Genomic DNA, 18962 nt, shown 5'->3' on the forward strand with positions numbered 1-18962 from the left:
CAGGGGTAAGCGCAGCGATAGTGTTTGCTAAGCTTCTGTAGCCAAAACGGTTTTTGTTTTGCACCATAATTTCATATTTCTTTATTCAGTCTATGATTTACAATAATCTTACATACTATATTAAACATAAGGTGTTGGGTGAGAGTGCCCATAACTGTATGCTATTTATTTAAGCACCACTGTAATTCAACGCGATGAGAATAATTGTAACATGTCCAATAATATTGTACTCAAAACCTGTATTCAAGACAATTAAGCACTATGCGCGTATATACATATAGCTAATCAGCATAGAATCATGTTCGGAAACCTGTAATTATTTTTTATTTCACTCAAGACAAATAAATGAAGAAGACGTGAAATTCCATTGTCTGGTGTTTTAAATTGTTTTGCGATCCCCGAACATTTTGGCGACCGTGACACGGCTTCTCCTGTAATCTCAATAAATCAACACAAAATTAATTTCGCTGGGTCCACGCGTATCACTGGTCCAGCATAACTAATAAAGTTTAAAGACCTAAAGCGCATGTTTCTGCCAACACTGAGGTCTAAATACGAGGTCTACAAACAACAAATTTGTACATTCATTGCGGAATTCAGTCATCAACAAAACCCATCAAGTTGATGTTTCAGGAGCACAAGAACCATCATTCAAGAGCTGCTCCATCGTCTCGAGAATCAGGCCTAACCAGTCAACTTATACAAAGTATTCAGATAACCTAAATCATCTACACTAAAGGGCATAAGTTGATCAAACAATTACCATCGCAAGGATCAACAGCGAGTGAGCTTTATTTCTGGTAAAAAACATCATTTCACCAACCAAGTAAAAAAAAAAAAAATTCATCAACAGCTACTGTAAGTCGTATTTTTATCATATATATTCGTATAACTCTAAAGGTAATATTTCCATATACTTATGCACACATGTAAAAAAAAAAAATACAAAGCAAAATAGGTATATGCATCCATTTACATAAAGATTTTAGGAGTTGTATGTAAAATCTACATATGTCCGTCTCGCACTGAGTTCATACAAACATACATTTTATTGCAAATTAGTTAAGTTCTCTTTGAGTACAGTTCCGTGTGGAACGCAGATAATTATTTACGTACAGACATACATAGGTATATAGAAACGTATATAAATAAGTATATGCACCTATGCACACAAAATTCCACAATAAGCCAGAGATAACTGTAATAACTGGTTATTATTTAAAAACATTTAAGTACTTACCAATAAGTAAAAAATTGCTGTAACGCTCTCACCCAATATATTCTTTATACGAATATCATTGACATAACTACACATTCCCCGCATATTTCTTGTCATCAGCAGCGGGTTGCTTCATATACAAAAGACTCTAGCTCGTAACGATAGTCAAATTCATTGCATTACTCACATGCAGTTTTTGATTTACCCCCTTCAGGTTTACTTCAATTTGGTAGCGTTTAGCGAAAGAAGCAAACATAGGGGTTTATACTGCTGAAGCTTATGCGCTCATGCATATATCATTAGATTTTCTTCAGTAGAACAGCATAAGTCTTCTCTTGGAATTATCAGCGGTATTATTATTTTTGTTAAATTTCTACCGCGAGTTCTGCGCAATTGTTAAGTAGTTAGCCTTTATTTTCGATTTGTAACCCTGAGCTTTCGTAAAAATAGGAAGCGACTAGGAGCGACATAGAGGAAAATTATACTGAGGTAAAAGGAAAGATTATGCGGCTTTTGAATAAAGGGCGGCATGCAAGCATAGCCGACGCAAGTTTTGCAAATGCTTCTACCAGCCATCCCTTCACCCATCCAAGTCGATTGCCGAAACTAAAATTACCGAAGTTTAATGGCAAATATTAATGATTCCTCGATCCCAACAATAGGAAAGTTCAATTATTTAATAAATTGTCTTTCGGGACAAGCTTTGGCCATAGTAGAGCCATTTCAAATAACAGAAGAAAATTACTCGAAGGCACTAGCACGTTTGAAAGAGCGTTACGACAATGACGTTCTTATTTTCCTAGATTACGTTTCGTCGTTGTTTAGTTTACAAGCAATTAACAAAGCCGATCCCACAGCTCTACGCACAATGATAAACAAGGTATCTGCGATTCGCTCATCTTTGCTTTCGTTAGGATCAGAAATTGATATTTTAAACTCAATGATAATCCATATAGTTTTAGCGAAGATAGATAACGGCTCAAAAATCATGTATGAACAAAAACAAGAGCAAACTTCACTTCCCACTTGGGATGCTACGCTATCCTTACTCGGCGTTGTCAGCTTATCGAAGCCGAGCAACAACGCGATTTCAAGACTAAAGCCAACCAACAGAAATCGCATGCCTTTGTTAACTCTAAATTGACTTGCTTCTACCGCAATTGCTCAGAACACGTAAAAGGAATTTGCTCTGCGTTCCTGGCGCTTCCAGTCGATGAGCGATTTGACTTTGTAAAACGTTCCGGAATGTGTGTAAATTGTTTGCGCAAGGGGCATGCAGCCACTAAATGTCCATCTAAATTTAAATGCTGCGTGTGTAAAGCATCTCATCACACGCACCTACATGTCTTTTCTGTCGCTAAACCATCAGCCGTGGCTTCTGTTAATCATGCTATTGATTCGAATATGCTACAAGCCTTCAGTGCTCAAAGCACCTTAGGACAAGGCAATACAATGCCCATGGTTGCTCGGTCATTTAAAAGAGCCATAATACCAACTGCTGTTGTCATGGTGAAAGACAAGTTCGGAATTTTTCAGCCTGTTCGCGCACTTTTAGATTCTGGTTCCGAAGTCCATTTCATGACCGAAGAAACTGCAAAACGTTTGCAACTCAGTCGCTCACATTTCAATCAAGATATTTCGGGCATTGCAGACATACACACTCAAATGAAACACGCTGTAACTGCCACAATTCGGTCACGGTTTACTGACTTCGAATGGTCATCTCCTTTTGCGCTTACTAAATCAATATCAGCAAAATAACCCGGCGAATATATACGAACGCATGTAGCCAACTTATGGTTACAAATCTCAGACGACCTACCACAAATTAACAATATATAAGTTCCAAGATTTGTCTTCACGTATCCGCACTGAGTCAGCGAAATTCATGGTTTCGCAGATGCATCATCTCGTGCCTACGGCTGCGCAATTTACGTTCGGACGCTCGTGCAAGGTTCCGTCCAGTGCACGCTTCTTATAGCAAAATCAAAAGTGGTTCCTATAAAAAGCCAATCGATACCAAAAATCGAACTATGTGCAGCATTGTTGCTCAATAGGACGTGGAATCATATCAAACACAAGCTTCAGAGCTACGTACAGAAAGACTACTTTTGCACAGATTTTAAGATTGCCTTACATTGGCTCAAACAGCATGCATCGACTTTAAATTGTTTTGTTGCAAATTGGGTTTCAGATATCCAAGAAAATAGTAGGGAAAGTTATTGGAGGCATGTCCCAACAAAAAGTAATCCAGCAGATATTGTATCTCGGGGATGTAGCGCATCAGATGTGCTTAAAACAATGTGATTTACAGGACCACCATTCCTTCATTTCAATGAAGATAAATGGCCTGTATTAGATGCGTGCACAGAAATGCCAGATTTAGAACGTCGGCATGTTGTATCCTTTAAGTGCAACAATGAAAACTATCAAGAAAACATTTTTAAACATATTAATGAAAATTGTTCATCATTTCGTAAGATTCTCCGCATAATTGCATACGTATACCGAATTTTCAATAGGATTCCTTCCAATCCAAATTTGATCGCAAATAATGTCATTCAAACTTCTTCAAGAGAGCTCGATGATGCCTTTTGGCGAATCGTATCTAACATACAAGGGTTATAATATAAACAAGAAATCAAAAGCCTAAAAAGGGGCCAATCTTTAAAAGCGAGTCTTCAACGACTTTCACCTTTCCTTCAAGAAATGGAAATCGGTAATAAAAACTTTTTTATCCTTAGAGTGGGTGGACGTCTTCAAAATGCTGACATAACTTATGAAGAAAAACACCCAGCAATTCTTCCAAAAACTCACCGGTTCACAAAACTGTATGTTTCCTTTCCGCATTATACAAAATTACATGCAGGATCCAAAGTTTTACTAAGTATTCTTCAGCAGCGCATATGGGTAGTAAATGCGCGCGAAGTTGTGCGAAAAACAGTGCGCAATTGCGTACATTGCTTTCGTTATAAACCTAAACTTATGAGTCAAGTTATGGGAGATTTGCCGAAAGATCGCGTAACAGCTCAGATTCCCTTTACTGTATGTGGAGTAGATATTTGTGGGCCATTCCTCACTTCTCTTCGCATACGAGGAAGGCCGCCTTATAAAACATATGCGGCAATTTTTGTATGTTTTTCCTCAAAGGCCACTCACATTGAGCTTGTCTCAGATTTGTCGACGAATTCCTTTCTGCTTTGTCTATAGCGCTTCATTTCTCGGCGTAGCACGCCATATCGTCTATACTGTGACAATGCCACAAATTTTGTAGGTGCGAGCTAATCACTTTAATCAAGAGTGTGTGGAAGCAGTATTGCACTACAGCAGTGAAATTCGCCTTGAATTTGGTTTTATACCTCCGAGAGCACCACATTTTGGTGGCCTTTGGGAGTCAGGGGTAAAGTCTGCAAAAACGCTTTTAGTAAAAAATATGGGCCAGGCAAATTTAACGTACGAAGAGCTGCAATCATTGCTCATAGAAATTGAAGCAATATTAAACTCGCGCCCTATAATTGCGCTCTCGAAGGACCCTAATGACGGACCAACGTTAACGCCAGCGCATTTTTTAATTGGTAAACCGCTTAAGGCTATACCATCCGAGAAAGTTGAGAGTCACAAAAATATGGCTTCATTGACAAAATTTCAACAAATAACTTTCCTAAAAAATCAATTTTGGCAACAATGGAGACGCGAATATTTGCAGGAGCTTCAGCAGCGTATGGAGTGAAACAAAACAGAAACAAAAGTGAATCTCGGACAGGTCGTGATTGTTCAAGAAGATAATTTGCCGCCACAGCAGTGGCTTTTAGCTGTTATCATAGGTGCAAGCCCGGGTGCTGATGGAAAGATTCGAGTAGTCGATTTACAGACAAAAAAGGGAATTATGCGGCATGCAATTCATAAAATCGCCCCTCTACCTTTTACGGAAAACGCTTGAAAGCTAAGAAGCTTTCAATGGGGGGGAGTATGTTGGGTGAGAGTAATTTAACGCAATGAGAATAATTGTAACATATCGCAATTAAGCATTATGCGCGTATATACATACATATACCTAATCAGCATAGAATCATGTTCGGATACCTACTAAGCACTTCATTACCATGTAATTAGTTCAATCAAGACAAATAAATGAAGAAGACGTGAAATTCCATTGTCTGGTGTTTTAATTTGTTTTGCGATCCCCGAACATAAGGTTTATTATTTACAGAAAAGTTTATTTAAAATGGAAAATAACATATTTTTAAAACTTCGACGAGATATCGAAAAATCAATACAATAATTATTACTGATTGAGTTAATAGCAATTGGAGCGCGAGTGATCGACTAGACCTAAACTGGTCAATTGCAAACATAGTATATTAGTATATAAGTCCGTGTTGGAACATAAAAGTTCAAAGACCCTAAAAGTATTAGGAAATCAATATTGTCATTGGAAATATCATAAATAAGCATTAAAGATGTAATTACTCTTCTATTTTCTAATGTGTGAAGATTAATTAGCTTGCACCTAGAGATGTATGGAGGAAGAGGCAGATCGAAGTTTATATCGTATAAACAGTACTTCATGAATATTTTTTGCATTCGTTCGATTCTCTCATTGTGTACCTCATAATAATAAAAAAAAAATGATAATAAGGACTCCATATTATGGAACCATACTCAAGCATTGACCGTACAAAGGCATTGTATAATAGTTTTTTGGTATATGGGTCCTTAAACTCGGATCCATTTCTTTTTAAATAAAGGCCAGTAAGGAATAAGCTTTAGGGATAATACAATCTCGGTGAATGTAAAATACGTATCAAATACAACACCTAAATCCCGAATTTTATTCACCCTAAGTAACGGCTTATTAGAGACATAGTAAGACGAAATCGATTTATTACACAATTTACAATAAGTTATGTAATAACATTTGTTGGCATTCAGCGCAAGCTTATTTTTACAGCACCACTCATTAAAATTATTTAACTCAGATCGTAGTATGACAGTATCAGACTCGTTCTTCATTCTGAAAAAATTTTCAAGTCATCAGCGTGAAAGAGATAATTGCATTGCTTGAAACAAGCACTTACATCATTGATAAAGAGAATAAAGGAAAGCGGGCCAAGGATACTACCTTGGGGCACTCCTGAGGCTGCTACGTTAGGTGATGACCTTACGTTATCAATAACAACAAAATTTATCCTATTGGATAAGTATGAATAAATCCATTGTAAAAATGTTGAGTGGAAACCCATTTTTCGCAATTTAGCCAAAAGAGATTTGTGTGCAACTCTGTCAAAAGCTTTGGATATGTCCATATATATGCAGTTAACTTGACAACCATGAGTAAAAGACGAAATGCAGTAATTCGTGAAAACGACCAGATTAGTTACTGTTGAACGCCCCGGAACGAAGCCATGCTGACATGGGCAAATATAACGCTTAACTACGGACGATAATTTAAACATCAGCGTTTTCTCAAAAAGTTTTGAAATTACAGGGATCTTCGATATTGGCCGATAGTTTCAAACGTCCGTTTTACTACCAATTTTATGAATAGGTTGAATAAAAGTAGTTTTCCATTCAATCAAAAAGATACCAGACTTTAATGATAAATTAAATATATGCAACAAGAGCTCTGCAGGGGAAGCTACACATTGCTTCAGAAGAAAAGATGAAAATTCTTGAAAATCACATTGCTAAGATAATATCATCAATATCTAGAACTAATTAGGAGAAGTCGAAACAAGACGTTATCTCATTCAACATATCCCCGTCGGCATTCCACAGATCATCAGTACAAAGTTTGCTTTAAAAAATTCTGCAAACAAATTGGCTGAATCACTAGACGATGATGAGTTCTTGCCCTTGCAAGATAGACAACGGTATTGTTGAAACCGATTGTTTGGAGCGAATGAAATTCCAAAGCGATTTAGGACTCGATTTGATATTATTTTCGAAATTGAGATAATATCGATTGTACAGGAACTTATCAAGACAATTAAACTCCTTCACGTAATTCAGATATTGTTGCTTGAGTTCGGGACTTCCTGATTTTTTTAAAAAGTTTATGATATTTATTACGCAAATTTTTTAGTCTTTAAGCTTTTGGTATACCACGGCAACTTGTAAACCATTGCCGGGGAACGAGGAATATTAATATTCATTATTTCCGAGATATTACTTTTGAATAAGTCAAAGCAGTCTGAAAGATTGCGATTATTAAAAAGAGACTGTCAGTCAATATTTGAAATTAAATTATTGATCAAGGCAAGATCACATCGGCTATAATTGAAACCAACTTCATTATTGATTTTAATATTTTCAAATTCATAAAAATTAATTTCCAATATCAATGGTACATGATGTTTAACAGTATTAAATAACGGGCAGAGAGAACGAAATAAATATAATTAAGATCATTACTAACAAATATAAGATCGAGGATTTTACCTAACGTATCTTCAAAATAATTGATTTGAACCTGACGAATCGAGCAACTTATTGTAATTGAGACTTTTTTGAATCTCCGCAATTTTGGCCGCATAACGGAGGGCAAACCAACAATACAATTGTTACATCTGTAGAACAGATTGTTATTGCTTTTTAATATAATAATAATATTAGGACTAAGTTTTGGGCATTTTATGTGCGTTTTTATTTCACATAGGCCACACATTAAGTGGTCATCACCCACCACACACAAACTTGTACACTTAAGACAGCTATTAATAATTTAAAAATATGATACAAGCACAGCGAATAAAAGCACGTCTGCTCACTACTAAGTGCACTCACTACATTTGCTCCATCATGTGGCAGTAGCGCCTCACTGCCATAGATAATTATTGTGTCTATTAATCAAGTAACTTCTCTCTACTGGTATTATTTCGTAGTATACTACTGGTAGTACTACGAAAAGGAGCAAATCAAAAATATTATTTTCTACAGTCAGGAGGAACAATTTAAATGCCAAAATCCAACAGTTGCCGTCGAACGAAATTACCCACGGAGCATATAGCGCTGATGAATGTATTTATAATATTACGTGAATCGCGTAATAAGCGTGCATGTTTGGTGGAGGTGGATTGTTCCCATATATACCATTGGATTGTTCCCATATATACGGTAAGAATTATGGAATTTTTACTGAAATTCAAAGTTTAAAATAAGCTTAATCTCCTCTCTATATTAGTTACAACATGAGGGCGGAATGGGAGCTGTAGATTGTAATAACCAAGTCAAAACAGCAGCCAATTATTTTAGCAATGCCTGCGCTGTTCACTCATTGATTAATAAATACAATCCGATTGACGATAATTCGAATAAGTTAGTTAATAACTCAATATATAATATACTTCTATTTAACATTTAGCACACATTAGCTGTTACACCAGAAGATATTCAATCCTTTAGCAAATATTTACAAAATACTTTGGCATGTATCTATGGCATATGTGAGTGTCCAGTACCTAGTATGACTCTATGTTTAACATCTGAACAGGAGCTGCAAAAATGCATTAAAATCCTTCAAACATATCACTCACTATACTACTCCTTTAATTGCTGCATAGTCTTTATTTTTAGGTCGCCTTAAAAGCTAAAATGCTAAAGCCAAAATTGATATGCAAAAATAAGCATTCACATAAAAATTGCATGCAATGGATACAATCTGGAGAAGCGGATATTGCTGTATTCGATGCTGGCGATGTATATACGGCTTGTCTAAATTATGATTTGATACCTTTTATGGCTGAAGTATGCAATTTGGACGAACCGAAATATTATGTTGCTGCAGTGGCCAAACAGATACTGATACCGAACTTACTTATCTCAAAGGCAAATATATATATGTCATACTGGGATCAATACTGCAGCTGGTTGGACATACCCAATGGCATTCCTAATATCGAACGGTTGGATACGTCCGTATGGTTGTGATTCGGTGCATGCTGCCGACGAGTACTTTACAAAATCGTGTGTACCGGGAGCAATGATTAATGAATATAATACGGGTGTTCCTATGATTGTATGTGTCATCTTTGTTATGTCACAAGTTGTCGTTATTGTAGACGCGATGCTTCCGAAGACTATTACGAACATACGGGTGCTTTCCGTTGTCTTGTAGAGGGTGGAGGGCATGTAGGGCTTATGAAACATACCACTGTTAAGCAAAGTACGGGTGACAAACGAAAGGAGTTGTAAGTATGAAATACGTTGAATGATGATTTTGAATTACTCTGCACTGATAGATAGCGGCCACCGTGGTGTGATGGTAGCGTGCTCCGCCTACCACACCGTATGCCCTGGGTTCACACCCCGGGCAAAGCCACATCAAAATTTTACAAATAAGGTTTTTCAATTAGGAGAAAATTTTTCTAAGCGGGGTTGCCCCTCGGCAGTGTTTGGCAAGCGCTCCGAGTGTATTTCTGCCATGAAAAGCTCTCAGTGAAAACTCATCTGCCTTGCAGATGCCGTGCGGAGTCGGCATAAAACATGTAGTTCCCATCCGGCTAATTTGTAGGGAAAATCAAGAGGAGCACGACGCAAATTGGAAGAGAAGCTCGGCCTTAGATCTCTTCGGAGGTTATCGCACCTACCATTTATTTATTTTTTTATAGAAAGTATTTATTTTCTGTATTCTGCTTCTACTTATAAAATACTGATTATTTCCTTATTTTCCTATTTTTCAGGCACACGCGCAGAGTTACACGATTACAAAAAAATGCAATTTGGGTAAAGTAAAGGCGAATGCAATTGTAACACGTGGCGGTGAAAGCTGCAATGAAACTCAAGTGAACTCATATATTAATCTGCTAACTTATGCGCAACAATTGCATGGACGAAAAAATACTGATAATTTCAGTTTGAGTATGTTTTCATCGCCAATGAGCCATTATGATTTGATCTTCTAACAAAACACGTTAGCTACGCGTCATACATTAAGTTAAAAAAATATTCCGGTATTTGTTTCCTTTGACTGACAACTACCAAAAAAAAAAATATATTGCTCAAAATACGAAAGTGGTACCAGAGACGCGTTTTCGGCCAAGGATCGCGAATCCGTTGTTGGAGAAGTATCAATGATTTCGGAGTTCCGACAACGGATTGGAGATCCTGGGGCCGAAACGTGTATTCTTCGCGGAACACCTCTACTCATAGGCGGCCTTCGGCCGCGCTTTAAAAAAATACCCCTTAGCCGGTCCAACACCGGCTATGCCATTCACAGGGCCGAAACGCGTCTCTGGGTACCACTTTTATATTTTTAACTATTTTTTTAAACGTCCGGCGGTGTCCCAGACCATTACCAAAATAAATTTTTTTGGTGGATATTAAAAATTATGTAAAACAGCCACATGAAAACATGCAACCTTTGTTTTCAAATATCTCGAGAACTATTGCAGATATCGGACCTTCAGATTCGTGATCCAGTTGCAAACCAAACTCTAGAATTGCCATTACTTTTTGATAAATATATTAATAAGAAACAAAAGTGTTCATGTAGAGTTTTAAGGATATAAATATTCTTTTGTTATAAAAATGTTATAACTGTAATTTAATTATCTTTGCGCCCGAGAACCTTAAAGAGACTTGTGAATGAAACAATAATCGTTTTTCGATTAACTATCAACAAATACAAACCCTTCAAAAAACGCGATTACTCCATAAATAGTGTAAGGAATACTCCTTTAGGAGTATAGGAGTGTTCCAAAACTAATCTGTATTCATACAAAAAATGTGCTCCAATTAACATTGCGATGTCCTAGGAGAGGAGTAGGTGATCCCACTCTCTCTTTGTTTGTGAGTATTCCATAGAGTACATACGTGAGAGTACTTTCCAAAGTACTTTCACTGTAGCACTCCATGGAGCACCCACAGAGGATCATATGCCAAAGTACTAAAGAGGAATTGTGTCGGAAAGAATTATCGGAGTGAATTTAATTTAAAATGAAATTAAATGAAGAGGGGCAATACAACTTTCATATTTTATACTACGAATATTCTTATGTTATTTAGCATTTGCGTGAATAAAGAAACTAATATTTCTGTATACTATATTATGTATACATAAAACCAGTGCGCGGTTGCATTTTATCAGAGTTGCCATAGTAACATTTTATTATCAGTTATTTGTATGCAATATTTTACTTTTGGCAACTCTGTTCGATCGTCATCGTGTCGTGATCACGGTCGTTAAATACGAGCAAAGATCGGATGATGGTGGTCCGCAAACGCATTGCAAAGGTGTATTGTTAGAGTACTCCAACATGAAGAAAATGGAACACGTAATCCAACAATTTTTGCAGGGAATTCAGCGAGCAAACCCAGCAAGAAAGCTGCGTGTTAGATAATGAATTGACCCATTCATGCATTGGTAGTTTTGAGTCCCAACCAAATAGTAAATATATATTTAGTTTTTTTACTAAACAATTAACGAACAAACATCTTTTTATAGCAAACAATTAGGAACAAACGGCGAACTATTTATGTAAAATAATGAAAATTTAAAAATCAGAAGAAATTAAAATTGCAAATTTAACAATAAAACAGCAATTAAATATTGGAACAAACGTAATTTATTGACGAACAAACGTTAATATATATTTATAGACTAACAATGGGGAAAAATATCATAATTTTGAGTGAGGGGCCAACCAAACAGTATATTTTTATTTATTATTATTTTTTTTAATAAACAATTGACGAGCAAATAATTATTTATAGCGAACAATTAAGAACAAACGCCCTCACTAGGGTAGGCACCTTGTCGTTGGTGTGAGGGCTTAGCCGATCCCCATAGCGCCCGACTATGAGGCGGAGCTGTTCAGGACTGGCATCTACGCCGTTTCGCCTCATAGGAGGGCGGCGGGATGTCGGTGACGAACAACTGCCAACCCCCTAATCCAGGGTGTTATGCGGACGATTTGCAGCCAGGGGATAAATTCGCCTGTATTCGAACGGAGCCTTCCCGATACCGGGACACTTCCGGAAGTATTGATGGCATTACCACAGTAAGGGGCGCTGCTGTGGCTGACGGTTCTTTCCCCATATATATTATACTGGACCGCTGAGCCTGCCTTGTCGGGCAGGTGGTCGTACTAAGATGAACGACCCATTACCAAATTGTAATAAGGAGGATGATAAGAGGAGGACTGAGTCGCAAGCCAAGGACGACAAATACGCATTAAGCGATGCGTCGGACTCGGGGAGCGAGAGCAGTGCTGATTCAATGAACTCCGTGTTGGAAAACACACAAACGAAAACGGAATAGAAGAGTGGAGAAGGTTACGGAGCAGAGGAAATAAAAGAGCTCTCTCGCAGAACCGTGCAGCACTAGAATTGTCCAACGCCTGGGAGCAGTGGTCGACCCAAGAGAAGTGGAGATCGAGCGCTTGGAATAGGCCCATGAGGCGGTAGAAATAGGTCGAAGGCAGTTCAAAAGGCTTGCTGCTAGAAACCCTCGGTTCTGCAACCGGTACGAGGAGGAAGAAGCGTCTAATGGCAGAATGAAGCGGCAACGTTCGGCGGAAGGCAACAAGCCTGCTTTCAAGAGGCAGAAAGGACCCAGTTCCAGAGCCGCGAGGCAGGGCAGTTGCATAGACGAGGCAAGTAGGCCCAAAGCTGTAAGACAGATGGGCCCAATAGCGAGGTAGCAACTACCTCGAAAGCTGCGAGTCAGAGGGAAGTTCCAACTACGGAAGTAGGAGATAAGCCAAAGGGAGATAACGCTAAGACTCCGGCTTTCTCGGAGGTGCTAAAGGGAGTTAAAGCTAAGACTCCGGCTTTATCGGAGGTGCCAAAGAGAGTCAACACTAAGACTCCGGCTTTTCCCGAGAAGATGAGTGATGTGGCAAAGCAGGCACTGACTGTGGCGCTGGTTGATCGTAGCAGTCTTTTCGGGCAGATGACTACTAACTAATGCTTAAGATGATTCGGGAACAACCAAGTAAGCCCCTTCCAACCTTTGATTAGGGGGGATGGTAAAATGGTGTGAAGATGATAGCGTGCAACAACATCGCAAGCTTGCGGTGACTGGAGGAAGTGGTTCCAAACCTCCTACGCAAATCCCCACGGTACCAAAAGTTAAGGTATGGGTACCATGCGTGATGAAGTCGGAGGATACATTGCGACTTCTGGAGAATCAGAATCCCAACATACCGACACAGGATTGGAAGGTACTTTCTGTATCTCGGCCTACGGAGGAAGGTCAGTTCTACATCTTCCAAATAAACAAGCAGGCGGAGCATATATTGTATACGCAGCTTGGAAAAATTTCCTTTGGTACAGGCAAAATTTATATGCGGTTCAGGAAAAGAAATCCCGAGGATAAAAATCCTAACACGCTGGAAGTGGGCGAAGTGGAAATGGACTTCAAAAGCCTAAGTTAAAAAAGACAGGTGGAGGAGGCCGACGTCATTACGAAGGTGTTAGAAGAGGACGAACAGCCAGATGGTGCTGTGAGTCGCATAGGGAACACCCGGCACAACAGTTACAAGAGGCTGAAGGGGGCTTCGAACACTCTAAACCAAAATATCAAGGGGAGGACGACGACGTCACGACGAAGGTGCTGGAGGGAGACAAACAGCCCAATGGTGCTGCGTGTCCAACAGATAAACCTCCAACAAAGTAAAGTGGCATCCAGCGAACTCCTCCTAACCCTTGAGGAGGGTTCGTTTGACGTGGCGCTGATCCAGGACCCGTGGCTCTCATCGGGAGGAAAGGTTTCTGAACTTAGCGCGCGCTGACGGAAAAACTATGAAACTATGCGCAAACGGAAGGACGGGTGCGAGCTGAAATAATGGTAAGGAAACAGCTGCATTCACATATGCTGCTTAATTAGACTACCGAGGACCTCGTAGTGGTGTCCGTTAAGCAAAGGAATAAGCAGACACTTATCCTGGCATCCTGCTACATGGCCCATGCTGCGGGGCTTCCACCGATGGAGTGCAAGAGGTTAGTACAGGACGAAGGGTGCAAAGGGCGGTTGGTCATAAGCGCGGATGCAAATGCGCATCAAAATGCGAGGGGAGGAGCAGATACGAACGAGAGAGGCGAATCTCTATTTTGTTACATCCTGCAAACCAATTTTCAGATAGCCAACAAGGGAAATGTCCCTACATACATTGGTCCAACATCCAGCAATGTTTTGGATATTACACTGAGCTCCGAACGTGATATATCAAGGTATGATTGGATGGTTCTTGATAAACCATCCTTCTCCGACCATGTGTATATTAGCTGCAGCATCCACTAAAGAGGGTAGAGAAGGGAGGAACCTTTAGAAACCCTAGATCAACAAACTGGACTAAATTCCAGAAATAGGTAGAAAAGAAACTGGGACAACCCAAAGAGGTTGCCAATGTGGAAGAACTGGAAGAGTCTAATGAATTCCTAACAAGGACGCTTATGACTGCGTATAACAAAGCTTGCCCTCTAAGAATATTCAAAGGGAAGGCAAAAACCTCCATGGTGGAGAAATGAGTAGACTCTTCTAAGAAGACAGGTAAAAGAAATGTTTAAGCTAGCAAAGACCGTGGAAAGCGAAGCGTGTCGGAACGAGTACAGGGATCTACTTAGGATCTACAAGCGTGAAATTTCCAGGGCGAAGAGAATTCCATGGAAGAGTTTCTGTACGGACATAGAGTGATCCTGCGAAACAGCACGGTTGAGAAAAGTCTTAGCAAGGGGAAATATAGTTCAGGGACTAATAAAGAAAGAGAACGGGGAACGGTCACGTAATAGTGAGGAACCCCTTGAGGTGCTTCTCGATACACATTTCCCATCGGGAGATGGTTTACAAGAGCCAACAGACAGCACTCACACTTCGATCACGGAGCGGGTAGTCCCGGGCTTGGTGACCAATATCAAGATCGAGTGGGCAGCGAAGACGTTTTCTAGGTTTAAATCGCCGGGCCCAGATGGTATATTCCCGGCCATGCTACAAGTTTCAAGTAGCGCGGTCGTAGAATGGCTTAAAATAATATTCGATGGGTGCATAAGAATGAATTATGTACCGCACTCTGCAACTGCTCGTGTAGCTTTCCTACTAAAGGCGAGGAATATTAGTCACGTGTATCACAAAGATTATAGACCCATCAGCTTAACATCATTTCTGCTCAAAACCTTTAAGAGGCTGATAGATGTGTACATAAATTCCAACGTGGATGAAAAGCTGTTCTCCACAACACAACATGCGTACACCAAAGGCAAGTCGGTAGACACCGCATTGCATAGGGTGGTAATAAGCATAGAGAAAGCTCTGGAATATAAGAAATATGCTCTAGGAGTCTTCTTAGACATTGCCGGGGTTTCAATAATGTTTCTAAATAGGCGATTATGGATGGTCTTAATTACATCAAAGTACATCCAGCCTTAACGGGATGGATCGGCTGCATGTTAAATTGCAGGAAGATTACATAACAGTAGGGATTGTACGAGGCCACGAAATCAGTGGACAGGGGAACGCCGCAGGGAGGGGTGCTATCACCTCCGCTGTGGGCGCTGGTCATCAACCAACTGCTCAGGCGATTTGATGAGGGACCCGTAAAACTTACGGCGTACGCGGATGGCGTTGCAATTTTCATAAGAGGAGAGTGCCTTCCACCGATTAGCCCTTTGATGGACCGGGCGCTTCAGGATATTCATACATGTGCATCAAATGTCGGGTTGAAATTCAACACGGATAAGACAGATATGCTCTTGTTTATAAAAAGGTACAATGTCCCAAATTGGATCAGGCCTAAGTTAGGAGGGGTGGCCCTACAGGAGAAACCTTGTACAAAGTATATAGGAATCATCCTAGACAGTAAGCTGTCATGGAAGCTCAACGTGGAATAGAGGGTGAGGAAGGCTTCAACGGCAGTCTATGCATGTAAAAGAATGCTGGGGTGTACGTGGGGCTTATCGCTCTCTCTTTTTCTTTGGGTTTTTACAGCGATTGTAAGCCCTATCCTATACTATGGAGTTCTTGTTTGGTGGAAAGCCACACAAAAAGCAACCTACCTCAAAAAATTAGAGGGAAATGCAGACTATCAATGCTTAGCATTACGGGAGCCCTGAAAACAACGCCGACAGCTGCACTGTATGCCATTCAGCTCATTCCACCTGTAGACCTGGTAGCAATGAACAGAGCGTTAACAACTGCAACCAGGCTGGGTGCCTCGGGGTAGCTTGAGCGCGGACCATACGGCCGTAGTAGTATAGCGTCATCAATCACAAGACGAACATACTATCTGATTCCCTATCTGCGCTTCGAGGTCGATCTTAAGGCCGCAATAGTTACAGCTTCTATCATTAAAAAGAAACGACTGTAGACTCATGACGGGTATTCTGACTGGGCACTGCCTTCTGGCGTCACATGCCCTTAAATTAGGCTTGGTCAGTGATAGCAAATGTAGGAAGTGCGGGCTGAAGGAGGAAACAATCGAGCACGTTCTGTGCTCTTGCCCTGCGCTTGCCAGGCTAAGCTATTAGGAGTGATACAGCTGTCAGATTTAGAAGCAGCAAGTGGCTTAAATCCTAGGAAGCTTCTGCTTTGCCAAGAGGACGGAGTTATTTTATAACATAGGTCCTGGTTTTTGATAGGGGTTTTCAGTTTGGTCGTTAAAACAAACTTCTGGTAACACTACGGGCTTATTCAGTCTATGTGAGGACCTCATGGAACGGCCAGTTCAACCCTAAGAACAAACAACGATCTATCGATGTAAAATAATAAAAATTTAAAAATCTAAAGAAATGTTTTTGCGGGGGCCAAGTTGGCAATTAAATATTGGAACAAACATTATTTATTGACGAACAAACGTTAATATATATTTATAGGCTAACAATGGGAAAAAATATCAATAATTTTGAATGAGGGGCCAACTAAACAGTATATTTTTATTTAGTTTTTTTTTTTTTTAATAAACAATTGACGAACAATTTTTTATAGCGAACAATTAAGAACAAACGACGAACTAACGATTTGAAATAATAAAAATGTGAAAAAAAAATTGTGAGCCTGGCTAATAGGTTAGCTATCAAATAAGCTGTAACTAACTTTAAGTACCTACTTAATTTCGACTTTATTTATTTAGTTTTTAATAAACAACTGATGAACAAACAATTATTTATAGCAAAAATTATCGAACAAACGAGGAACTAACAATATGCAATAATGAAAATTTTAAAATAAAAAGAAATGTTTTTGCCGGGGCCAAGTAGACCCCCGGAAAAAAAATTAAAAATTGCAAATAAAACAATAAAACAGCAATTTCATATACGAACAAAGGTAATTTATTGACGAACAAACGTTAATATATATTTATAGATTAATAATGGAGAAAAATATCAATAATTTTGTAAGCGGGGGCCAACCTAAGGGTATATTTTTATTTCTTTTTTGTTTTTTAATAAACAATTGACGAACAAAAAGTTTTTTATAGCCAACATTTAAGAACCAACGACGAACAAACGATGTAAAATAATAAAAAAAATTTAAATCAAAAAAAAATTTTTTTTGCGGGGGCTAAGTTCAGTGAAGTCGAAGCTACTCCGGTCTCCCCTAATGTTATCAACTCTAATTTCACAGTTGTTGCTAACATGGCGACAACAAATACTGCGAAATCGTGCTCTGCTACTTCCCTTTCTTTTTTTATGTCGCTGCTAGCGCTGCTAACAACGCAACTGAGCCGTCTAATAACACTCCAGTACACAGACAACTAATGAATGCAGGAAAAGAGTCAAATCGAAATTCGCGTACATTTGTTAGTGGCATTAATGACAATCCTGATTTGGATGTGTTTGTGAATTATATGTGGATCCATGTCTCATATTTTAGGCCGTCAGTTACTAAAGAGAGTATTTTTAAATAAATTTCTTTGCATTTTGGCATTGCTTCTCGATGTAAACTCTCTGGTGAGTATTTCATTTAAAATTCCTGTGTTTGCATCTGACTATAGCAAACTTTTTAGCGGGCCGTTGTAACGTAATTATAAAACCCTTCAGTTTTTTTCTGAATCCCGGAGAAAATCCCATAGTGTAATAGACTTAACTTATTCCTAAACAATTGTCCTAACGAGCGATTGCCTCTGAATTTGTCAGACATCACCACTCTCTGTATTTATTATCAGAATGTTAGGGGTCTTAATACTAAACTTGTGGATATCTTCGTACAAAGTTATGACTTCAGTTAGGAAAATTTGATTCTTACCGAGACGTGGCTGAAACCATCGTTTTTCAATTCTGAAATTTTATCGGATTCATATGAAATCTTTAGGAAGGATCGTCTAAACAGAGCCGGTGGCGGCGTGTTGATTGCAGTACATACCAAGTTCTCTGCGGAAGAGATGTATTTCGCGGACTCTAATGATGTTGAGTTCCTTTGCGTGGGGGTAAAACTCTCTTCTATTTACAAATACTTTGTAGCATTATATATTCCGCCCCCAGTCAGCAATTTCTATATATATAAAACATGGTTCCCTGGTGAGGTTGGTATTTTCATTGGCTATGTCTGTTGATTCTGTCACCGTGGCCGATGATTTTAATTTACCGTTTGTTTCTTGGAATCTTACAGATGGTTTGCTAGTTCCCACATCATCTCGCGATATATTCTATGAATTTCTAAATGCCTTCACAAATATTGGCCTTTATCTATTGAATACGATTCATAATGTATTTGGTAAATGCTTAGATTTAATTTTTTCTGACGACTCGTCGAATTGTTCGGTGAGCCGACGCGATCCAATAGTAGTTTTCGAAGATGTATACCATCCGG

The 18962-nt window shown here is 39.1% G+C and overlaps 1 protein-coding gene across 6 annotated transcripts; it reads left to right on the forward strand.

Annotated features, from left to right (window-relative positions):
- The first annotated feature begins 287 nt into the window (after window positions 1–287).
- LOC137250050 (transferrin 2-like) lies at window positions 288–12246 on the forward strand. 6 transcript variants are annotated; one of them, XM_067782271.1, is made up of 4 exons: window positions 294–5681; window positions 8159–8335; window positions 8403–8536; window positions 9901–12246. In XM_067782271.1, the coding sequence occupies exons 2-4, from the start codon at window positions 8177–8179 to the stop codon at window positions 9950–9952; spliced, it is 345 nt and encodes a 114-aa protein (XP_067638372.1). In that variant the 5' UTR covers window positions 294–5681; window positions 8159–8176; the 3' UTR covers window positions 9953–12246. The 6 variants fall into 6 exon arrangements, 5 of the variants coding, with proteins under 5 accessions (XP_067638372.1, XP_067638373.1, XP_067638376.1 ...); XM_067782272.1 differs by having other exon boundaries at window positions 294–5559; XM_067782275.1 differs by having other exon boundaries at window positions 295–5414; window positions 8104–8335.
- The last annotated feature ends 6716 nt before the right edge of the window (window positions 12247–18962 follow it).

The sequence above is a fragment of the Eurosta solidaginis genome, chromosome 4 (genome assembly GCF_040869045.1).
Source record: "Eurosta solidaginis isolate ZX-2024a chromosome 4, ASM4086904v1, whole genome shotgun sequence".
In the NCBI taxonomy this organism is placed as follows: domain Eukaryota; kingdom Metazoa; phylum Arthropoda; class Insecta; order Diptera; family Tephritidae; genus Eurosta; species Eurosta solidaginis.